At 47.4% G+C, this 19503-nt stretch overlaps 1 protein-coding gene across 1 annotated transcript; it reads right to left on the reverse strand.

The window, feature by feature from the left end:
• Positions 1-165: 165 nt before the first annotated feature.
• Positions 166-13956, reverse strand: LOC147573709 (binder of sperm protein homolog 2-like). Its single transcript, XM_086688654.1, has 6 exons — positions 13899-13956; positions 12130-12153; positions 7442-7591; positions 7046-7193; positions 1617-1689; positions 166-255 (listed from the first exon to the last, which is right to left on the reverse strand). The coding sequence occupies exons 1-6, from the start codon at positions 13954-13956 to the stop codon at positions 166-168; spliced, it is 543 nt and encodes a 180-aa protein (XP_086544780.1).
• Positions 13957-19503: the final 5547 nt, after the last annotated feature.

Consider the following 19503-nt stretch of genomic DNA (forward strand, 5'->3'; position numbering starts at 1 on the left):
AAATGGGTTGCGTTTAAGAGACTTCATTCTGTCCCTAGAGGTGGTGCAGGTACACGGGTGTTTCTCTTGCGGGGACTGGAGGGAAGGGAGAAGGAAACCTGGCAAGATCTGGAAGGAGGGGGCCATTTGCCAGAAGGGACAGATGGGGGCTGGGGGAGGTCTGCATCAGCGGGCAAAGGGGTAACCCGGTTTGAGATATCCGGGAAAACGGCGCAGGATATAGTCAGCCCCAGAGACACAAGACGCCCCGTTGTCCTGGACGAGCAAAGTGTGGGAAAGATGCAAAGAGCACAGCCACTGTCCGGGGGTCTGGAGGAATGATCGCCAATGTCTAGTCTCGGTTTCCACGGAGCTCCATTTCTCGGATGAAAAGACAAGGAATCGGAGAAAAGAGAAGAGGGAACCCATTTCCCAGAGGGGACAAACTGAGTCTCTCAGGGATGCTGAGGATGAGGCACTGCTTGAGTCGGACACAGTTGTCACCTGAGACCCGGGTGTGCTGGCTTCTCGTCCCAAGTGATGCTCACGCTTTGGGAACCACTGCTCGAAATCATGGCTCTCAAACGTTGCCACCCATTAGGGCCGCCTGGGACTTTTAATGTTCCCATACCCCCCGCCAGTTAAGCAGTGTCTCTAGGGGTGGGACCCGGGCGCCCCTATATTTTAAAGCTCTCAGGGGAGAGGCGCCTGGGTGGCTCAGTCAGTTAAGCGTCTGACTCTTGGTTTTGGCTCAGGTCGTGATCTCATGGTTCATGAGTTCAAGCCCCGCTTCAGGCTCTGTGCTGCCAGTGCAGAGCCTGCTTGGGGTTCTCTCTCTCTCTCCCTCTCTCTCTGCCCCTGTTGTGTTCATCCCCCTGCCTCTCAAAATCAATAAACTTAAAAAAAAAAAAAAAAAGGCTCTCAGGGGATTCTCATGTGCACAGCTTGAGATCTGTTCTCAGTCAAGTCCCTGCCCAGTAAACAGACTCAGGGAGTTGAAATATTGCCGTTAGCATTAAGACCATACAGACTTTATTTCACTAAACGAAAATTCAAAGTGGCTGTATCTGGGGCGCCTGGGTGGCTCAGTTGGTTAAGTGTCTGACTTCAGTTCAGGTCACAACCTCACGGTTCGTGGGTTCAAACCCCGTGTCAGGCTCTGTGCTGGCAGCTGGGAGCCTGGAGCCTGCCTCAAATTCCGTGTCTCTCTCTCTCTCTCTCTCTCTCTCTCTCTCTGCCCTTCCCCCGCTGATGTGCTCTCTCTCAAAACTAGACATTAAAAAAAATTAAAAACAAAGCAGAATGGCTGTATCTAACTGTCCCTTTTGCTAAAATCTAAAAAAAAAAAAATCAAGTGCCACCAAAATAAAGCTTTTTTTCATGGTTGTTGTTTTTATAGTAAATGAACACAGTATCAATTTTGCTTGGAATTTTTTTTTTAATTAAAACCATTTTTTTTTTAACTCTTCACCTGAAATTCCTCGAAATAAAATGCCTAACAGGAAATAACTCTAAAGGAGCGCAGCTTTGAGGTCGTTGTTACGGTAAACCACAGGCGGAGAGACACAGGTCAAATCAAACCTGAGGTTCATTCAGGGACGCCCTGGGGGACGGAGAGAAACGGGGTGCGCCCATACCTGTTGCGATGCCTGGAGGCCACCAGGGGGCACCCCCACACCACCGCTTCCGAGTTGGACCTTGGGTTGGGACCTTGGGAGAGACGCACCACGTTCAATGCGAGAAAAGCCAGAGGTAACATAATGTTGTATTTGTTTCCGTTAGTATGATTTAAAGCTAAAACCACACTGCTAGGAAATACTGATGTGGCAAAGATTTGGAACCATGGCTGGTGGGAACTTAAATCCGCTTTGCAAAACTGTGGACACACATCTTAGGGTCTGGCGATTCCAGCCCTCGGGTGTATACCCCACAGATACGTTCACCAGGAGATGTGCAAAAAGATACAGGCAAACGTGAGTTAAGAATTATAAACCTGGGGCACCACCTCCTGGGTGGCTCAGTCAGTTAAGCGTCCTCCTCTTGGTTTTGGCTTAGGCCATGAGCTCATGGTTTGTGAGCCCAGGCCCCGCATCAGGCTCTGCGCTGGCAGCTCAGAGACTGCTTGGGATTCTCTTTCTCCCCCCACCTCTCTCTCTCTGCTCCTCCCCCACTCGTTTCCCCCCCCCCCCCACTCCGCGTCCTGAAAAATAAACTTAAAACCATACACACAAGAAAAAGAATTGTAAACCTAAACGAGAAGCTCCCCAAATGCCCGTCAGCAAGATAATGGATTAAATAAGTTGTGGTACATGCACCCAGTGAGATACTGTGCATGAGCTGGAATCTCAGGAACGTGGTGATGAGCAAAGGGGGCCAGGCACAAAATGTTGCTTTGCCACTGAACTTCCGGGGAGCACAAAACTTGAGAAGAGGCTGCCCACTTTCCAGAGTGACTTACAATGTTGCGTTTCTGCCAGTGCTATGCGCTGAAGTTTGCGCCTCTTTCAAATTCTTATGTGGGGAAAACCTAATGCCCACAGTGATGGGATTAGGAGGTGGGGCCTCTGGGAGGTGATGGGGTCTGGAGGATGAAGGATTATGAATGGGCCCTTAGGAAAGAGGCCCCAGAGAACTAGCTTCCCCTCTTCTGCCCTGTTCAGAGGCAAGCAGAAATCTGCCGCTGGGAAGGGGGCCCTCACCTGATCATGCTGGCGCCCTGATCTCAGACTTCCGGTCTCCATCTCAGACTTCCGGTCTCCATCTCAGACTTCCGGTCTCTGGCACCGTGAGAAATAAATTTCTGTTTATAAGCCACCGCCATGTATGGGTCTATGGTGGGTTTTTTTTTTTTTTTAATGTTTATTCCTTTTTGATAGAGTGTGAGCGGGGGAGGGGCAGACAGAGAGGGAGACACAGACTCCAAAGGAGGCTCCAGGCTCTGAGCCATCAGCACAGAGCCTGATGCGGGGCTCAAACTCGTGAGATTACCACCTGAGCCGCAGTCGGTCGCTCAACCGACTGAGCCACCCAGGCACCCGTGAAATGTTTTAGAGGTAGACAGAGGTGATGGTTGCACAACATTGTGAAGGTGCTCAATGCCACTGAATTGTTCACGTTACAATGGGGGATGCTATGTCACAAATTTTACCTCAAAACGTTGCAAGTGTATGTTATACTGTAATTGAAAAATTGTATGAGAGGAAGCTTGAGTCTGAGAATTTACCTAATTTGCCAAAGCTTCTACAATTAGCAGTTCACCAGGGTCTTGATTTGAATGCCAGCTCTTCCCCACAAATGTCCTACCGGTTCCCCACCCCAGCACGGTCAGCGTGGCGCTGATTGCCATTGAGCGTTGACCGAGACTTTTTTCCCAACAAAAGGAGTCATCCACATGGAACAGACATCAAATCTTTATTGGTCACAACGATCCGGGAAAGGATATATTTTGAGAGGCAGTTGATGAAGCCTATAACTTCTGCGCCTTCCAGGACCAAGACTTATCTAAAGACTGTGGGAAAAAACCAAAAAACAAAAAACCAGAGGTTAGGAGTGTATCACAGTCTGTCAGTCTCCAAGACAAGATCATCGGTTTCCTCTCCGATGGGAGATCTGGTCTACCCCTAGAAGCGAAATAGCATGAGTAGGTGGAACAGGATGGAGGAACATTGCGGATTGGTAGCCTTAGGAGAGTTTAAAGTTTTGTCTCTCACTCTCAGATTCAATGGGCCACTATTGGCCATTTTGATTTCTTGCTTATTTAACACAAGTCACATAGTCTGTTATTCGAAGAAAATACTAAATTGATAATTTCCAGCGTTCAGAAAGTTAAAAATGGGCAGTTGAATAATGTTGACGGAGGATAATTTGGAATAACCTAATGTGTAAAACACACACTTGAGATGTACATATCCTTTGACCCAGTGATTCCACTCCACTATTCTAATAACAATAATTTTAAAAAGCCAGCCCTTACACACTCGCTTAAAAATCAATGTAGGAGGTACCCATAAAAGACGAGCAAATTATACTTAATTATTTTGTAAAGGTTATTTATTTATTTTGAGAGAGAGAGAGGGAGCACTTGAGAGTGTGAATGGGGGAGGGTCAGGGAAAGAGGGAGAGAGAGAGCCCCAAGCAGGCTCCATGCTGGCAGCACAGAGCCCAACATGGGGCTAGATCTCACCACCATGAGATCATGACCTGAGCCAAAATCAAGAGTTGGATGCTTAAACGACTGAGCCACCCAGGCGCCCCTCTGTGTTCTCCTTAAAAAAAAATTGTTTTTTAATGTTTATTCTTTGAGAGAGAGAGCATGAACAGGGAAGGGGAAGAGAGAGGGAGACACAGAATCTGGAGCAAGCTCCAGGGTTGGAGCTGTCAGTATAGAGGCTGACGTGGGTCTTGAACTCAAGAACCACGAGATCATGACCTGAGCCGAAGTTGGACGCTCAACTGACTGAGCCACCCAGCTGCCCCAACCTGTTCTCCTTTAATCTGTTAGTGCCAGAGAACACTCCGTCCCACTCATCCTGCATATTTTTTTTTTTTTTACCTACTTGTAATTAATATTATTTTACTTGGCCATGCACTCCATCTGAAATCTATTTTTATATAAAAAAAATTGGAAAGTAAGGGAAGGAGGGAACAAAGGAAAGACGGAGAAGAAAGAGAAATGGATGGAAAATACAAACACCCTCACTCTGTATTAGTCGTTGTTCCCAGTGCTTTGTACAATCCAAGTGATTTGACCTCCCTGCTTTCATAACCCCCTGCGAGGTAAGTCCAACGAGTATGCCCATCTCCATAACCACTGTGATTGGTAACGAATGGTTCTCCATTAAATGCACATTTGGTAAAATAAGAAAGCAGCCTGCACAGTGCTAACTTTACCTCTTGCTGTCTTATTCTGAGTTTTCCTTGATTTTTAATTGATTAATTCTATTACCGTAAAGCCAGTTATTTTTGTTAGCTGTCTTAAACTTTCTGGACCACGGCAGTAAAAAAGAAAAGAAGGAGGGAGAAAAGAAGGGGGGGGGGGAGAGAGAGAGAGAGAGAGATGAAGCACCTGTTTCTGAGAACCCAACCTGTTATAGTCCTGGGAGTGGTCTCACAAAGCAGGTGTTAAATTAAGATGGGGATTTGGAGCCAGATCACTCCTAGCCCGGGATGCCGAGGGGACCCCCATCATTCCTTGGGGGTGAACAACATGTAGCCTCTGGTGCAAGGTGGTGGTCTGATTGTTAAAGTTCTCACTGGATGGGGCGCCTGGGTGGCGCAGTCGGTTGGCGTCCGACTTCAGCCAGGTCACGATCTCGCGGTCCGTGAGTTCGAGCCCCGCGTCGGGCTCTGGGCTGATGGCTCAGAGCCTGGAGCCTGTTTCCGATTCTGTGTCTCCCTCTCTCTCTGCCCCTCCCCCGTTCATGCTCTGTCTCTCTCTGTCCCCAAAATAAATAAACGTTGAAAAAAAAATAAAAAAATAATAAAAAAAAAAAATAAAGTTCTCACTGGAGTTGAATTGGGATCATATCTCAGTGGAGGGGCATACACTAGCTGGTTCATTGTGCCAGGAACTTGGAAAGACCCAGGAAGCAGCAATTATACAAACAATGGAATTGGATCGCTGTAGTACAACACTACTGATGTCCTATTATAAAGTCACCAAAAGCTGCGAGTGAGTAACAGGCAATTAAAAGCCAAGTGTGGAAACCACAGAGCCCTCCTGGCATCTTACCAAGAAGTGAAGCTATCGACGAACCTAGGAATTAAAAACTATTGGCCTAGCTCCCGAGAAGGTTCAAGGATCAGCAAAGTCGGTTGGGGGAAACAGCGGGATCTGTTGTGTGTATAGCACACAGCCGCAACCCACATGGTTGCTGTGCGTGGGTCCCGAACAGGGCTGTGACTTTTCTGGAAGCCCGACAAGAAACGTCAACCCAATCACTTACAAGCGTGACAACGTGGATAGGGAAAGAGTGATCGCTCAGCTTAGATTCCAATGGAGTGCCCCACATGGGTCTCCATCTGTGAGTCACTGGTGTTGTGGACAATGACCCCAAAGACAATTCCAAATTAATGGTTGTACACGTTTTGATAAAAGCATGGAGCTGTGGGGTAGAAATGAATGCCGACTTTGGCCACCACGGAGTCCGGGCTAGGTTTGAGGCTTTATCTCTTACTAGTTGTTGGCTTGGGTGCCCAGGCTCTCAATGCCTGTTTCCACAACCATGAAATGGCAATTTTGATGGGGAAAGCTCATACCTGAGCGTATTGTAGGGGCTCATTTGATGGGACCAGTTAATAAGTGGTCTCTGCACAAAACTTCATTGAGATGATAGGATTTGACACTGTGTTTGGGTATAATTTAGCTGTTTAAGCCTTGGTTTCCTGGTTTCTCTGTGGGCCTAATAACACCTGTAATCACTCCTTGAAATCATTGCGAAGGTTAACTGAGATACTATTGGACACTCAGTAAAACCCTCAGTGTAATTCAAGAGCACAGAGATGGGTGAACTCTTGGAGGTCTGTTGACCAGGCTTTTCTCCTCCCTGTGTCTTCTTTTCCATGGAAACCAGCCTCATTTCTTTATCCTCATGGGATGAAGGACAGATCGTTCAATCCAGGGGCCAGCAAGCTAGAGCTCAGAGGCCAAATCCAACCTGTCATCTGTTTTTATGACCTGTGAGCTATTGGTTTTCTTATTGTTAAGTGGTTGACTGAAAACAAACGTCAAAAGGCGACTGATACTTTGTGACACCTGAAAATTACACGAGCTTCAAATTCCAGGGTCTATAAATAAAGTTTTATCGGCATACACCTAAGTTCAGTTTTTTTTTAATTGCCTGTGGCTGCTTTTGTGATACTTGGCAGAGTTGAGTATGGGAGAGACCGTAAGACCTGTGAAATCTAAAATCCTTATGAATGGGCCCTTCACAGGAAGCGTTTGCTGACCCCCAATCTAAGCCATCACTGCAAAATGTAGACCCCAAGCTTCCCTTTTCATTAATCTAGAAGGTTCTCCACTTTCAGAGATCCCTCACCTCCACTCCTCCTTCTGCAGCCAACTTACTTGTGAGGAGAGCATTGCTTCCATTTTCCATCTTGGTTATAATTTTTCGTCAGTGAGCACCAGCTCCGATTCAAAATATAGCCCTCCTTGGTGCATTTGTGGAAGAGTTTTTTTCCGAAGAGGAAGGGGAAGGTGCATTTGGGGGGGTCTGCAGACAAAGGAAGGAGCGGGAGGGGACATACAAACATGGCAAGTTTTATCATCAATCATTGCTAACCTCCCCACTCATGCTTTTTCTACCGCCCTGAACTGTTTTCAGAGTGGTCGACACATGTAGGACAGTCCAGATTTGGACTCAGATTTATCCCAAACACCAGAAGCCACACAGTCTGCTACCGTGGGTCGCTTCGCGGATTCCAGGCATCCAAGACAGCCCGTATGGTGGCGCTCACTCACCTTGCCCGGTGCAGTACCGCCATCTGCCTTGGAATTTCCTGTCGAGAGAACACCAGGCATAATCGCTGTGGATGGAAATGCAGTTGTAGTGGATGACGTCACCATAAATAAATGGAAAGACACAGGTACTGTTAACAAACCCTGGAAGAGAGGAAACACGCCAGGTGTGGGGGGCGAGCTTGAAAAGGAAATTGGCCTTCTTAACGTCTGTCCCACCTCTCCACACGGCACTTGCCCACCTACCGCCGTGTCCACATGTGGTTGGGCTCGCGATCTCTTTCCCCAGGTGTGACACAAAATATAGGTGACCAGAGGTCCCACACCCCATCTCCTAAGCTGAAATTCTGGAGCCTTTCTTTCCTTTCTCCTATAAAAGTGAATCTCTTAGCCCGAGTATCTCTCAAAGCTATCCGCTTCCCTCTGCACCTTTGTCATCCCCTAGATTTGCGCTTTGCCCTTGACTATGACAAAAGCATATTTCTGGATGCCTCCTCCAACCTATTTGTTCTGTCTGTTCTCCACACTGCAGGGAGAATGTTCCTTCTCAAATACTAGCCTGCCTCTGCCCCTAACCTATTAATATCCCACTGCTCTTGGATGAGAAGCAGCACTGAAAAGGCTTATGGTTCTGCTTGAGCTTGGACCGCAAGCCTCGCCTTGGACCCCCCTTCCAGTGTCTGCTCTTGCGCCAGCCTTGTTAGGTGTCTCGAATGTGTGGCCATCTTTCTCGTCTTGGGGACTTACTGACATGATTTCCTCTGCTTGCCAGCAATGCCACACATGCTTTGCTTAATGACCCTCCTGTTAGGTTCCGCCTAGATGTGAATCTCCATGGAACTTTCTTGAACATGCAGACTGTGCTAGATCCAGTTATGTTGCACGTTCTTACAGGTTCCCATTTCTTCTAATTATTTAATGCATAATGACTTGCTCAGAGTCTTTCTCATTTGCCAGAAATGACCCCATGTATCTTGTTCGATGCTAGACCCATGATGTCCACTGACAGGGACTGGCACATAATAGAGAATTAGCAAGCAAATATTGCTTGGCCCTTCATAAGCCTGAAGTAATTTTGATACAAAATTCACTTATCTTTATTATTTAGAAGTTATTTATTGATATATGTTATTTACATTTATTATTGAATACTGTGATCATATTTATTAACAATTACGTTAGCACTTGTATTATTTTATTATTTAACTATATTATTTGTCATTATGATATTCATTGTGTGATTATTTATTTATTTATTTATTTAGAGAGTGAGAGAGAGAGAGTGAGCAGGGGAGGGGCAGAGAGAGAGAGGGAGAGAGAGAGAGAGAGAGCATCCCAAGCAGGCTCAGCACAGAGCCCGACACGGAGCTCAAACCCACAGACTGTGAGATCATGACTTGAGCCAAAACCAAGAGTCGGGCGTTTACCCAACTCAGCCACGCAGGCATCCCTAGTATTTAATATTTTCAATTATTTAGCAATTTTTATTACTTAGCATTCATTATGATGTTGATTATTAATTCATTTTTGTTATTATTATGTATTTATATAAGATAGCTTACTTTCTGCTGAACATATTGTGCACAGCTTACCAGCACTAATGCATTTAATGATATTCCCACATCAGTCCAGTGAACTGGGTTCTGTCATTAGGCTCCTGCTACAGTCAGGTCAGGTTTGGTCCTCAGCATGCAATCTGTACACACAGAGACCCTGCTGCCCACTGCTCTGAGAATAACTTCCTTCTGACCCCAAAGCCAAGAGGGCTGAAGGGTCACATTTTCCAGCATATACTCCAGGCCATGTTGGTTCAACTCCCAAACAAGTGGTTGGCGATTGAAGTAGTTAGAAACAACAACAACAACAACAACAACATTTTGGGACTAAAATTTCCCTTTCATTGGCTTGACTAGCCTACGAAACGTTCCCACATCTCCATTTCTCTCCCAAAGCCCCCACTTTCATGAGGGCTGTAGGTTGAGATTGAAATTGAAAAATGCAGTTATCCACATGCAGAAATGGCCCAACTCTTCCAAGAATTGAGACACTGCAGCAACGTTATCAATGGTGAGCATGTATGAGTTCCATGATTAACTTTCTAACTTAAAAACTAGGGGCAAAAGATCACATGTAGGATTCCATTGATATGAAATGTCTAGAAAATACCAATGTATAGACATGGAAAGTAGACTAGTGGTTGCCTGTGCCTGGGGATCAGAATGGACATAGCAAATGGATACAAGGAATCTCCCTAGGGAAATGAAAATGTCCTAGAACTGGATTGTGGTAATGTTTATACCCCTCTGTCAATTTACTAAAAATCATCGAAGGGTACACTTAAACTGGGGTGAATTTTATGATATGTAGGTTATGCCTCTACATGGAAATAAACAAGAGAACCCACAAATGCTGGCGTTAGTTCCAATATAGAAGAGAGTTCTTTTCTGAAAGGGTGGGAGGAAATCTTGGGAGGTAGACTGAACCAGATCTTGAGATGTATGATTTGGCTGTCATGACCAGGGAGAGCCTTTTGTGCAAAAGAACAGCAAAAGAACTATTGAGGAAGGCACCTTTTGGGATGAGCACTGCGTGTTGTGTGGAAACCAATTTGACAATAAATTTCATATTAAAAATTTTTTTTTAAATAAAAAAAAGAAAGAGCAAAATGGCGGGAAGTGCGAGGAACTTCAGGAATATGATATTGTTTCATGGGTGTGGCTAACATTTGAGATGTTGACAAATAAAGACGTGTCTACCCACCTTGAATCGGATAATGCAAACGGGAAATAAATTCTGAAAGAGAAAAAAATGGGTAAAATTTAGACCACCTCCTAAAATACTCCATTCCTACACTAATGACTATTAAAAGTATCTTGAGGAAAAAAAAGGCGGTGGGGGGGGTGCCTGGGTGGCTCAGTCGGTTGAGCGTCAGACTTCAGCTCGGGTCATGATCTCACAGTCTGTGGGTTCGAACCCCGTGTAGGGCTCAGTGCTGACAGCTCAGAGCCTGGAGCCTGCTTTGGATTCTGTGTCTGCCTCTCTTTCTGCCTCTCCCCCACTCGTGCTCTGTCTCTCTCAAAAATAAACAAACGTAAAAGAAAAAAGTATCTTGAAGTACATCTAGCCAACCATCCTCATGTCACCGAAAAATCCGTGCTGTCACATTTTGGATGCCTTACGATCACTTCTGATGGGAGCAGGCTGTCTCACATCTACCCAAGAAAGTCATGTATGAGCTCCAACTCTTTCCAAGGTCTTTCTTGGAGCAAGTAAATCTAGTATCACTCAACTTCCACGCATTAACCAAGGGGATTAACCAATGGGAATGAAATTCCACAAGTCTGAAGGCCGGAGGGAACCTTCTAGCTTTTGCCCACGTGTCAACATTTCAGGAAAACAACCTGTGTGTTCAGTGCAGGCTTGGTAGTGATTTTGTTTTGTTGTGTTTCACTCCTTTGAAAATTTTGCTCTTGTATCAGCTCTGAGCCTGTTCTAGGGAGTGTGGGTCCCAGGAGCACCACCACCATAAAAGCCAGGTTAGACGTCATTAAAGGCTAGAAGGGAAATACGAAGCCTTGTTAACCAATAACATCGGCTGATGTCTAATGCTCCGTTGCTATGATCCAGTCACTGGATCCCGTGGAACAGCCTTAGGAGAGGTTATGATTTGGAGCTCTCTCTTTCTCGCCATTCCCCCCCCAAATTCACTGATGAGAAAACAGGAACAGAGAATCATGTGACCACCAACTGGTGGGAACCAGGTCCAAACTCCGAGAAATCTGACTTCAGAGGCTGTGTTCTGAACGTGCCATTATCTTGGGATCGTCACTTCCCTCTGCAAGTGACTTACCCCACGAGGCCCACTTTCTTTCTGATACAACGATGCTAATTCGTGGGTTTGAGTGAGGCTCTGAATCGGGAGCCACTGTGTGGTGCGTCTGGCATCCGGGTTAGGGGATCGCGGCTCTGCTCTTCAGAAAGCAGTCAACAAGATGTCAACATTTTTATTTTATTTTTGGGACAGAGAGAGACAGAGCATGAACGGGCGAGGGGCAGAGAGAGAGGGAGACACAGAATCGGAAACAGGCTCCAGGCTCCGAGCCATCAGCCCAGAGCCTGACGCGGGGCTCGAACTCCCGGACCGCGAGATCATGACCTGGCTGAAGTCGGATGCTTAACCGACTGCGCCACCCAGGCGCCCCCAAGATGTCAACATTTTTGAGGGCGTGGGTTAAATAAATGGCTATTGGGGTAGCCTTTTAGGCACCCACTTTTCTACTTAGTGCCTTATGCCATTTATCTCACTGACACTGATGCTTACAGTGATCCTATGAGGTTGGGATTATCATATATTATATTTATTGGCTATTGACGACCTCCATTTTGTAGATATGAGAAATGGAGGCTAAGAGAGGGAAATCACTTCCGAAGCCGCAAAAGTACACAGTTCTGGTACTCAGGCTCCAGAAACTGAGCCTCTAAAATGATCCTGCCTTTGGGGGGCCACTATTTCTGACCCCTGAAACCCTTTTAGGAGCTGCCACAAAGCTGCCCCCCACTCCGCGAGTGCTCTTGGTGACTTAGGAAAATTGTGGGATAAAAAGACGGGTGCCGACATTCTGTTAGAAACGCCAGCTGCCGCTGGGTGAGTTTTCTGCTTCGTCCATCACCGTGCTCTTGGCTTTGCCAACGTGGTGGCCAATGTTCACCCACCTCTCCTCTCCGCTGTCTGTAATCCCCACAGCCTTCTCATTTTACAGGTGAGAGAGCAGAGGGACAGTTTCACCCAAACATTGTCTACAGTCAAGAATGGTTGCAGCCTGGGCTCACGTCCGGCTCGGTCTGTGTCCAGGGAACAGGCTATTTCTTTCAGACCCTGGTGCCCCCAGAAATGGCTTTGCCCATTCTCATCCACCGATTCTGCCGAACACGACGAAGTCCTTACAGATCTGCTGTCATGGTGCTTTAGGTCATTGTCACATCTAACTCCGGCCAAACGTTACTATTTTTACCATTTGATAAATGTTTTTGACCCCGCCTACCTCCCCCTTCCCCCTCCGCCTCCTCCTCCTCTCCCTGCAGCTCATGAGAAACCACCACCGACACTGACTGAAGGCCTGCAGTGTACCCACCATGTTCTAAGAAAGGGAAAACACAGTTGAAAACCTGAACACCCGCCCCCGACCCCCCTGGCTAAGCCATGTCACTCTCCTGCTGGACACGACCAGCTCCCAGAGTCACGACCTCAGACAGGCTTATTCTGGGATCTTGGGACAGTGAGATAAAGCAAGACCGCTGTGGAATTTCACGTAAGCACCGGCAAAATCAAGGCCACTGTGCCACAGATTACCAATTCCGCCTCCCCATTGGCTCAAATGGCTGTGCTTTTTTAAGTTTACTTATTTATTTTGACACAGAGAGAGAGAGAGAGACAAAGAGAGAGAGAATCCCAAGCAGGCTCCACACTGTCATCGTGGAGCCCAAGGCGGGGGCTGGAGCCCACGAACTGTGGGATTGTGACCTGAGCCGAAAGCAAGAGTGGGACGCTCACCCGACTGAGCTGGCCGGGCACCCTCTGGGTGCTGCTTCTCGTCCCACTATGCCTTCCTCCTCCTTCTGGTCTGCCTCCTCCACAGAGGGGGTTTGTGGACACCCAGGCACTGAGTCCCCCTCCCCTCCCCGGCGGCATTCAAAGGCGTTGTCTCCGGGTTCTCTGACCCAGCTCCCCCAAGTCTCCTAACCAGACCCCAAACCCTGGAGTGGGTTCCAGCTGGGTGGCTCAGTCAGTCGAGCATCTGCCTCTTAGGGGAATTGGGCTCCCTGCTGAGTGTGGAGCTGAAGATTCCCTCTCTCTCTCCTTCTACCCCTCCCCTCTGCTCTCTCTCTCTCTCTCTCAAATAAAATAAAAAAAATTTAATGTTGAAAAAATAAGTGCCCTCTTTCTCTTCTTTCTGCCTTTAAAAAATTTTTTTTTAAACGTTTATTTATTTTTGAGACAGAGAGAGGCAGAGCATGAATGGGGGAGGGTCAGAGAGAGAGGGAGACACAGAATCAGAAATAGGCTCCAGGCTCCGAGCTGTCGGCACAGAGCCCGACGCGGGGCTCGAACTCACGGACCGTGAGATCATGACCTGAGCCGAAGTCGGACGCTTAACCGACTGAACCACCCAGGCGCCCCTGCCTTTTTTTTTTTTTTTTTTTTTTTTTAAAGAAAATCGTGGTAAGGACACTCTGCAATACATCTGCCTTCTGAACCCAAGTTTAAGTGCACAAGACAGGACGGCCCCCTGCAGGGAGAACACCCCCTTCCTGCACGACTCAAGCTTTGCACCTGCTGAACAGTGAGTCCCCTCCCTCGCCTCCTCACCGCCCCCCTCCTGGCCCACAACCTGCCTCCTCCCGGGTCTCCCCTCCCTGTCATGACCCCTGCTCCCCTCTGTCACCCACCTGGCCATCTCACCTGCTTTCAGTGCACTCATACAGACAGCCAGGGACAGCCAGCTCGCTAGAGTTTTCATCACCTCCGGTGACCCGCACACAGCCTGTCCCCCCCCAGCGAATGACACCTCTGATTTATACTCTCTGCTCCCACTCCTCCCATGCGAGCTGCTCTCCTGGGGCAAGAACTGGTTCCACAGCAGGCTCTCCCGCGCCCTAAATCACAGGGTGCATAGAAGCATCAGGAACATCCATCCGAGAATGCACTGCAGCAGCGTTCCCAAAATGTGCTCCCTGCACTGGGTTCCTCCACCCCCCTCACCTGCACCTGAGTCAGAAATGCAAATCCTTAGGAACACCTTGGGGGGCTCAGTCTACTAAGCTTCTGACTTGGGCTCTGGTCATGATCTCACAGTTCACCAGTTCGAGCCCGGAGAGGGATTCTGTGCTGACGGCTCAGAGCCTGGAGACTGTTTCCGATTCTGTGACTCCCTTTCTGTCTCTGCCCCTCTGCTGCTCACGCTCTGTCTCTCTCTGTCTCTCAGAAAAATAAATAAATGTTAAAAAAATTTTTTTTAAAAAGAAAAAAAAAAAAAAGAAATTGAATCCTGGAGCCTGCTTCAGATTCTGTGACTCCCTCTCTCTCTCTGCCCCTACCCCACTTACACTCACTCTCTCTCTCTCTCTCTCCCAAAAATAAATAAACCTTAAAAAAATTAAAAAAAAAAATCTTAACCCCCACACAAGACCCACTGAAACTCTGGAGATGGGACCAGCCCCCTGCATTGTAACCAGCCTTCCAGGTGATCAGATGTCCCCTGAAGTTTGGGAACCCCTCCTCTGTAGCTTGCTTGATTTTTCCACATCCATTTCGTACCACTTACCCCCTTCATTTTTGTTTTTGTTTTTGTTTTAAATACAAGTCCAGGGAGATGGGCAAAGCCAGTTTTAGCCGCCTCGGGGTAGGTAAGGCTCAGAGAGGTCAAGCGTCGCGCCTGTGGGCAGCCAGGACGTGTGAAGGTCAGATCTTAACCCCAGTCCCGAGGACGACGTGTGGGCTTGGCCCACTTTGCAATGCCTTTCCCAGCCACCATCTTGAAAGGGATCTGGGGAGCGTGGGGGAGGCGAGAGCACTTTATAAGAGAGGCAAGTATGGCCCATTAGCAGACCCGTGGGGACCAGCTACTGGTTAGAAACACATCTGCCCTTTCCAAACAGAGACGAGGAAATGGAATTGGAGGCAGGTGAAGAAATTTTGATAAAAGCACAGAGCCTGGGGAAGTTGAGTTTCACCTCCCTGGCACGCAGGCTTTAGCTTTTTGTTATTTTGATGAAATAGAGGGATGTCAACCCAGCCTCTGGCCTCTCTGCAGAGAAGGAGGTCACCTGTCAGCCCCAAGGAAGCAACATGGCTGGCCCTAAGCTAGGAGGGGTCTCACACAGCTTCTTGTCGTGGGAATCCTGTCCCTGGCTTGACATCTGGGGAAACTGAGGCACAAGTGGAAGAGTGCAGGTTCACTCCAGGCAGCCCGACATGAAGCCTTCTTGTTCAACCCCGCCATTTTAGCCAGCGAGGGCTCCTAGATGAAGAGAAGCCTGGTCTCTTCAGAGCCACACGGTTCAACACTTGCTCTCTCCTGGTCCAAAGGCAGAACTGGCTTTGTTTCTGACACTTGCTAGCTGAGTGACCCTGGAACTTACTTTTGCTTTCTGAGTTTGCACACCAGATCTCTGAAATCTTGGGGCTACCTACATCCCATTGGAGAGCCCCATGAGTAGTTCCTTCCTTCTTTCTTTCCCTTCCTCTCTCCCTTTCCTTCTTCCTTCTTCCTTCCCTTCCCTTCCCTTCCCTTCCCTTCCCTTTCCTTTCCTCTCCCTCCCTCCCTTCCCTCTTTTCTTTCCTTCCTTCCTCTTTCCTTCCCTTCCCTTCCCTTCCCTTTCCTTTCCCTCCTTCCCTTCTCCCCTTCCTTCCTTTCTTCCTTCCTTCCTTCATTCCTTCCTTCCTTCTTTCCTCCCTTCCTTTCTTTTTGACTTAATTCTAGTTAATTATTTACCATTGTTTCTGATCCATAACCATCACTATCCAGGACGCACGCAAACAAAATCAATGGGAATGTGAGACCAGTTCTCCATACCTCTTATTTAATAAGCTAACGTTTGTGGCAGATATTTGAGCTTTTGGTTATCAGGAAAGAGAGCACCTTTGATTTGTTGCTCTCTTTCTGGGGGGTACATTTTAAGAAATGCCCTTGGTTCTCATGATAACTTCTCCTGAAGGTCATGGAAAGTTATGTTCCTGAATATTCACGAGGTCACGGAGATGGTGATCAATACGTACAGTGCTCGTGAGGCACATTCTGGAGAGTCACCTCACCCTACCCCCTAAAGGCATGTCTGGAACTCTCCGAGCGGGACCCAGAACACCTGACCCTCTGGAAGGGCCGGCATGGACATCAAAGGGGACCCATTATTCCTTTCTTGCTCAACTGAATTGTCATTATGCCCCAAGGCACTCAACCAACTGTGATAAAATATTTTTTAGGACCGGAGTTGGTATCTGGCCAATGGCGCCGGGAGGGTAGAGATGAGGAAAAGAAAAGGAAAGAAAAAAACAATAAACCCAAACCCACCAAGGTCCTGAACTTAGCAAGTAGCCGAGCAGGACTTAAGATTCCAGTGCTTCCGTGTGAAACGCAGGCAAACGCAGAGAGAAATCGTTAATGATCCCAGCAGAGAGGGGATTATGTGGGGCTATTTTACCTTCTGCAAAATCGACCCCGGGTTTGGATTCAGAGGGTCTCCTTGCAACCCGAGCTCCAGTCTAGACCCAGCGGAGAATGTGTGGGCATTCGTGTCGGATAGACGAACTTTCAAATCCTGGATTTCCCACTTATTAGTTGGGGACATTAGTGACAGGTTTCACCGCTGCACAACACAGGATGGGTACCCAGTATTCACTCCTCCTCAGAATTTGTTGTTTCTGAGAGTTGAGTAATTGTAGACAAGATGCCTGAATCTTCCTGCAACCCTGCAGGTTAACCCGCAAAGGCTGCCGTAACAAAATACCCCAGAGTGGGTGGTGTAGACAACAGAAATGTCTTTTCAACAGTTCTGGAGACCAGAAGTCCATGAGTAAGGTGCTGGTTGACTAGATTTCTGGGTGAAGGCTCTTTTCATGGCTTGTAACTGACCGGCTTCTCACTGTGTCCTCACATGGCTTTTTCTTCGTGCTTGTATATAGACAAAGAGATCTCTGGTGTCTCCTCTCAGGAAGACACCAGTCCTATTGGGATAAGGTCCCAGATTTCTGACCTCAACTTTTATCACCTCCTTATGGGTCCTAAGGAGGTGTATCACCCAGATACAGTCGCACTGGGTGTTAGGGCATCGATGCATAAATTTGCGGGGACAGGGACCTAACTCTGCCCATAACACCCTGACCTATCTCAGCAAAATGAGATTATGGCCTCAGCTGGTCTGAACCATAGGAAAATCTGAGATCACGGGCATATGTTTGAAAATCAACATAACAAGCAAAGAGGTCTCAATTCTTGGAAAAGTCGAACCGTATCCGCATGTAGACAACTGATACCTTTAATTGGTAGCTCTCCGGGAGTGGTCAGTTTCGAGACAGAACCAGAGAAGGGGGGTGGCACGCAGGCAAGCACTAAAGAGAAAGAGGGTGAACTGCTTCCTTCTCTTCACACAGTAGCTAGAGCAAGTTCATGTCGCTGCTGTGAGGGGAATCCCCCATGACCTCCATGACACGTAGGAAAAATGCCAAAGTCCCTTCTCTGTCTGCCCTTGGATGCTCCCCATCGCTCACCCAAACCTAGCAGCCTCTCTGCTATTTTCTCCACCACCCCAAACACAATGCTATCTCAGGCATTGACATTGTGTGTTTGTCTATGGAAACTCCATTCCTGGAAGGCATCAGGTGGGACTCCCTCCCTCCCTTTCTTCAGGTCTTCGTGATTCAGTGTCAGCTGTTCCAGAAAGGCCATTCTAAGTCACTCCCTCTAACTCAGTGACCCCCATAACTCTCTGTGTCTCCCTCTTACCCGATATAATCTTTTACGCGGTGTTTCTCTCTCTCTGGCCCAATTTCCAGCATTCTTACCCATGTATACACGCATATCCGTTTCTATCAATGCGTGTGTTCGTGACTTTATTATCTTCCTCCCCTCTAGACTGCAGACTCTGGAGCCATGACTTCCTCCCGTTCATCGCTTTATCTCCAGCAAAACAAAACAGTGCCTGACAGATAGCACATGCTCAACGGCCATTGTTGGAGGACCACAGTGTGCCTCCCTCACAGGTCTGGTGTGAGGGTTCTAGGAAATAACGTGGGTAAAGCAGTGAGGCCAGAACATAGCACAAGCCACATAATCATGACAGGGGGTCATTGCCACCCCTACTAGCCTTGCTTTGTCGTCATTGGGAAGTCATTTCTGATGTTCAGGCTGGGCAGAGAGTAGACGAAAGTGATTGTCAAAGTCTTTTCCATGGCTCGCCGTGGTAACTAAGGGTTTCTTGAGAGGAGTATTTCTGCTTCTGAGGAGCATAGAGCCGATGTCAGGCAGTTGTGACAACAACGTCCAGTGACCATCCCTGGCACATTGTTTAAGACAAGCAATGCCACGTGAGTGGGGGCCACAAGGCATCGTCAGCACACCTAAATGTTCTCATGTTCACGACAGGTGGGGGACACTGCATGAAAAAGCATACAGGTATTTATTTTAGACAGAAGCTATTTGATTTGGTGGGAAATACTGTGAATCCTCAAGTCAGGTAAATCTAGGTTTGATTCCCACTTCTGCTCCGGCGCAAAACCATCATCATTCATAACTACTGATGTTAGAAATGCTGTTGGTGAATGTCCAACGGTTCGATTCTACTTTTGTCTGTCCCACTTGCTAGCTCTGTGACCCTGATGCTTTGCACCGCACTTTCCTGATGTGTAAATCGGAGACACGGTTGCACTTGATTCGTAAGAGTGTCGGATTACATGGGTTGGTATGTGCAAAGCAATGAAAACAATCCCTTAGCACAAAGTGCCATATGTTTGCTTTCATCATGGCTGTTACCACCACAACTGTTACTACAGCTAACAATAACAAAGTTTTTATTTTAGAATTATTATTATATTATATAACCCAGACAAAACCTCTATAAGGTAAGCAATGGCATGAGCCCAATTTGTGGATGGAGAAACCAAGGCCCCAAAAGTCTCACAGCTGGAAAAATGTGGGATGGAGTTCAAATTCCAAGTTGTCGGATTCCAAGGCGCTCTAAGCCACCATGTGACACAGCTTCTTTGGACAGGACCGACTAAGTTCAGGGAATCAGGCTGTACTTCAAGCATGTGGTTGATGATGTCCCCTGAGGTAGAACTTAATTTTATACACAGAGTTTCAACAAGGATGGGCTCAAGCCTGACCCCTAGTGGGTTCCTCAAGAAGAACATATGAGGGTCGGGTTTCCTCCACACCTTCACCAACGCTTGCTGTGTTTTGACGTTTTGACGATAGGCATCCCAACAAGTGTAAGAGGAGATCTCATTGTATTTTTTTTTCATTTTTAATGTTTATTTTTATTTTTGAGAGACAGAGTGTGAGCGGGGAAGG

This window comes from Puma concolor, chromosome E2 (genome assembly GCF_028749965.1).
Source record: "Puma concolor isolate L17-30 chromosome E2, mPumCon1.1.hap2, whole genome shotgun sequence".
NCBI lineage: Eukaryota > Metazoa > Chordata > Mammalia > Carnivora > Felidae > Puma > Puma concolor.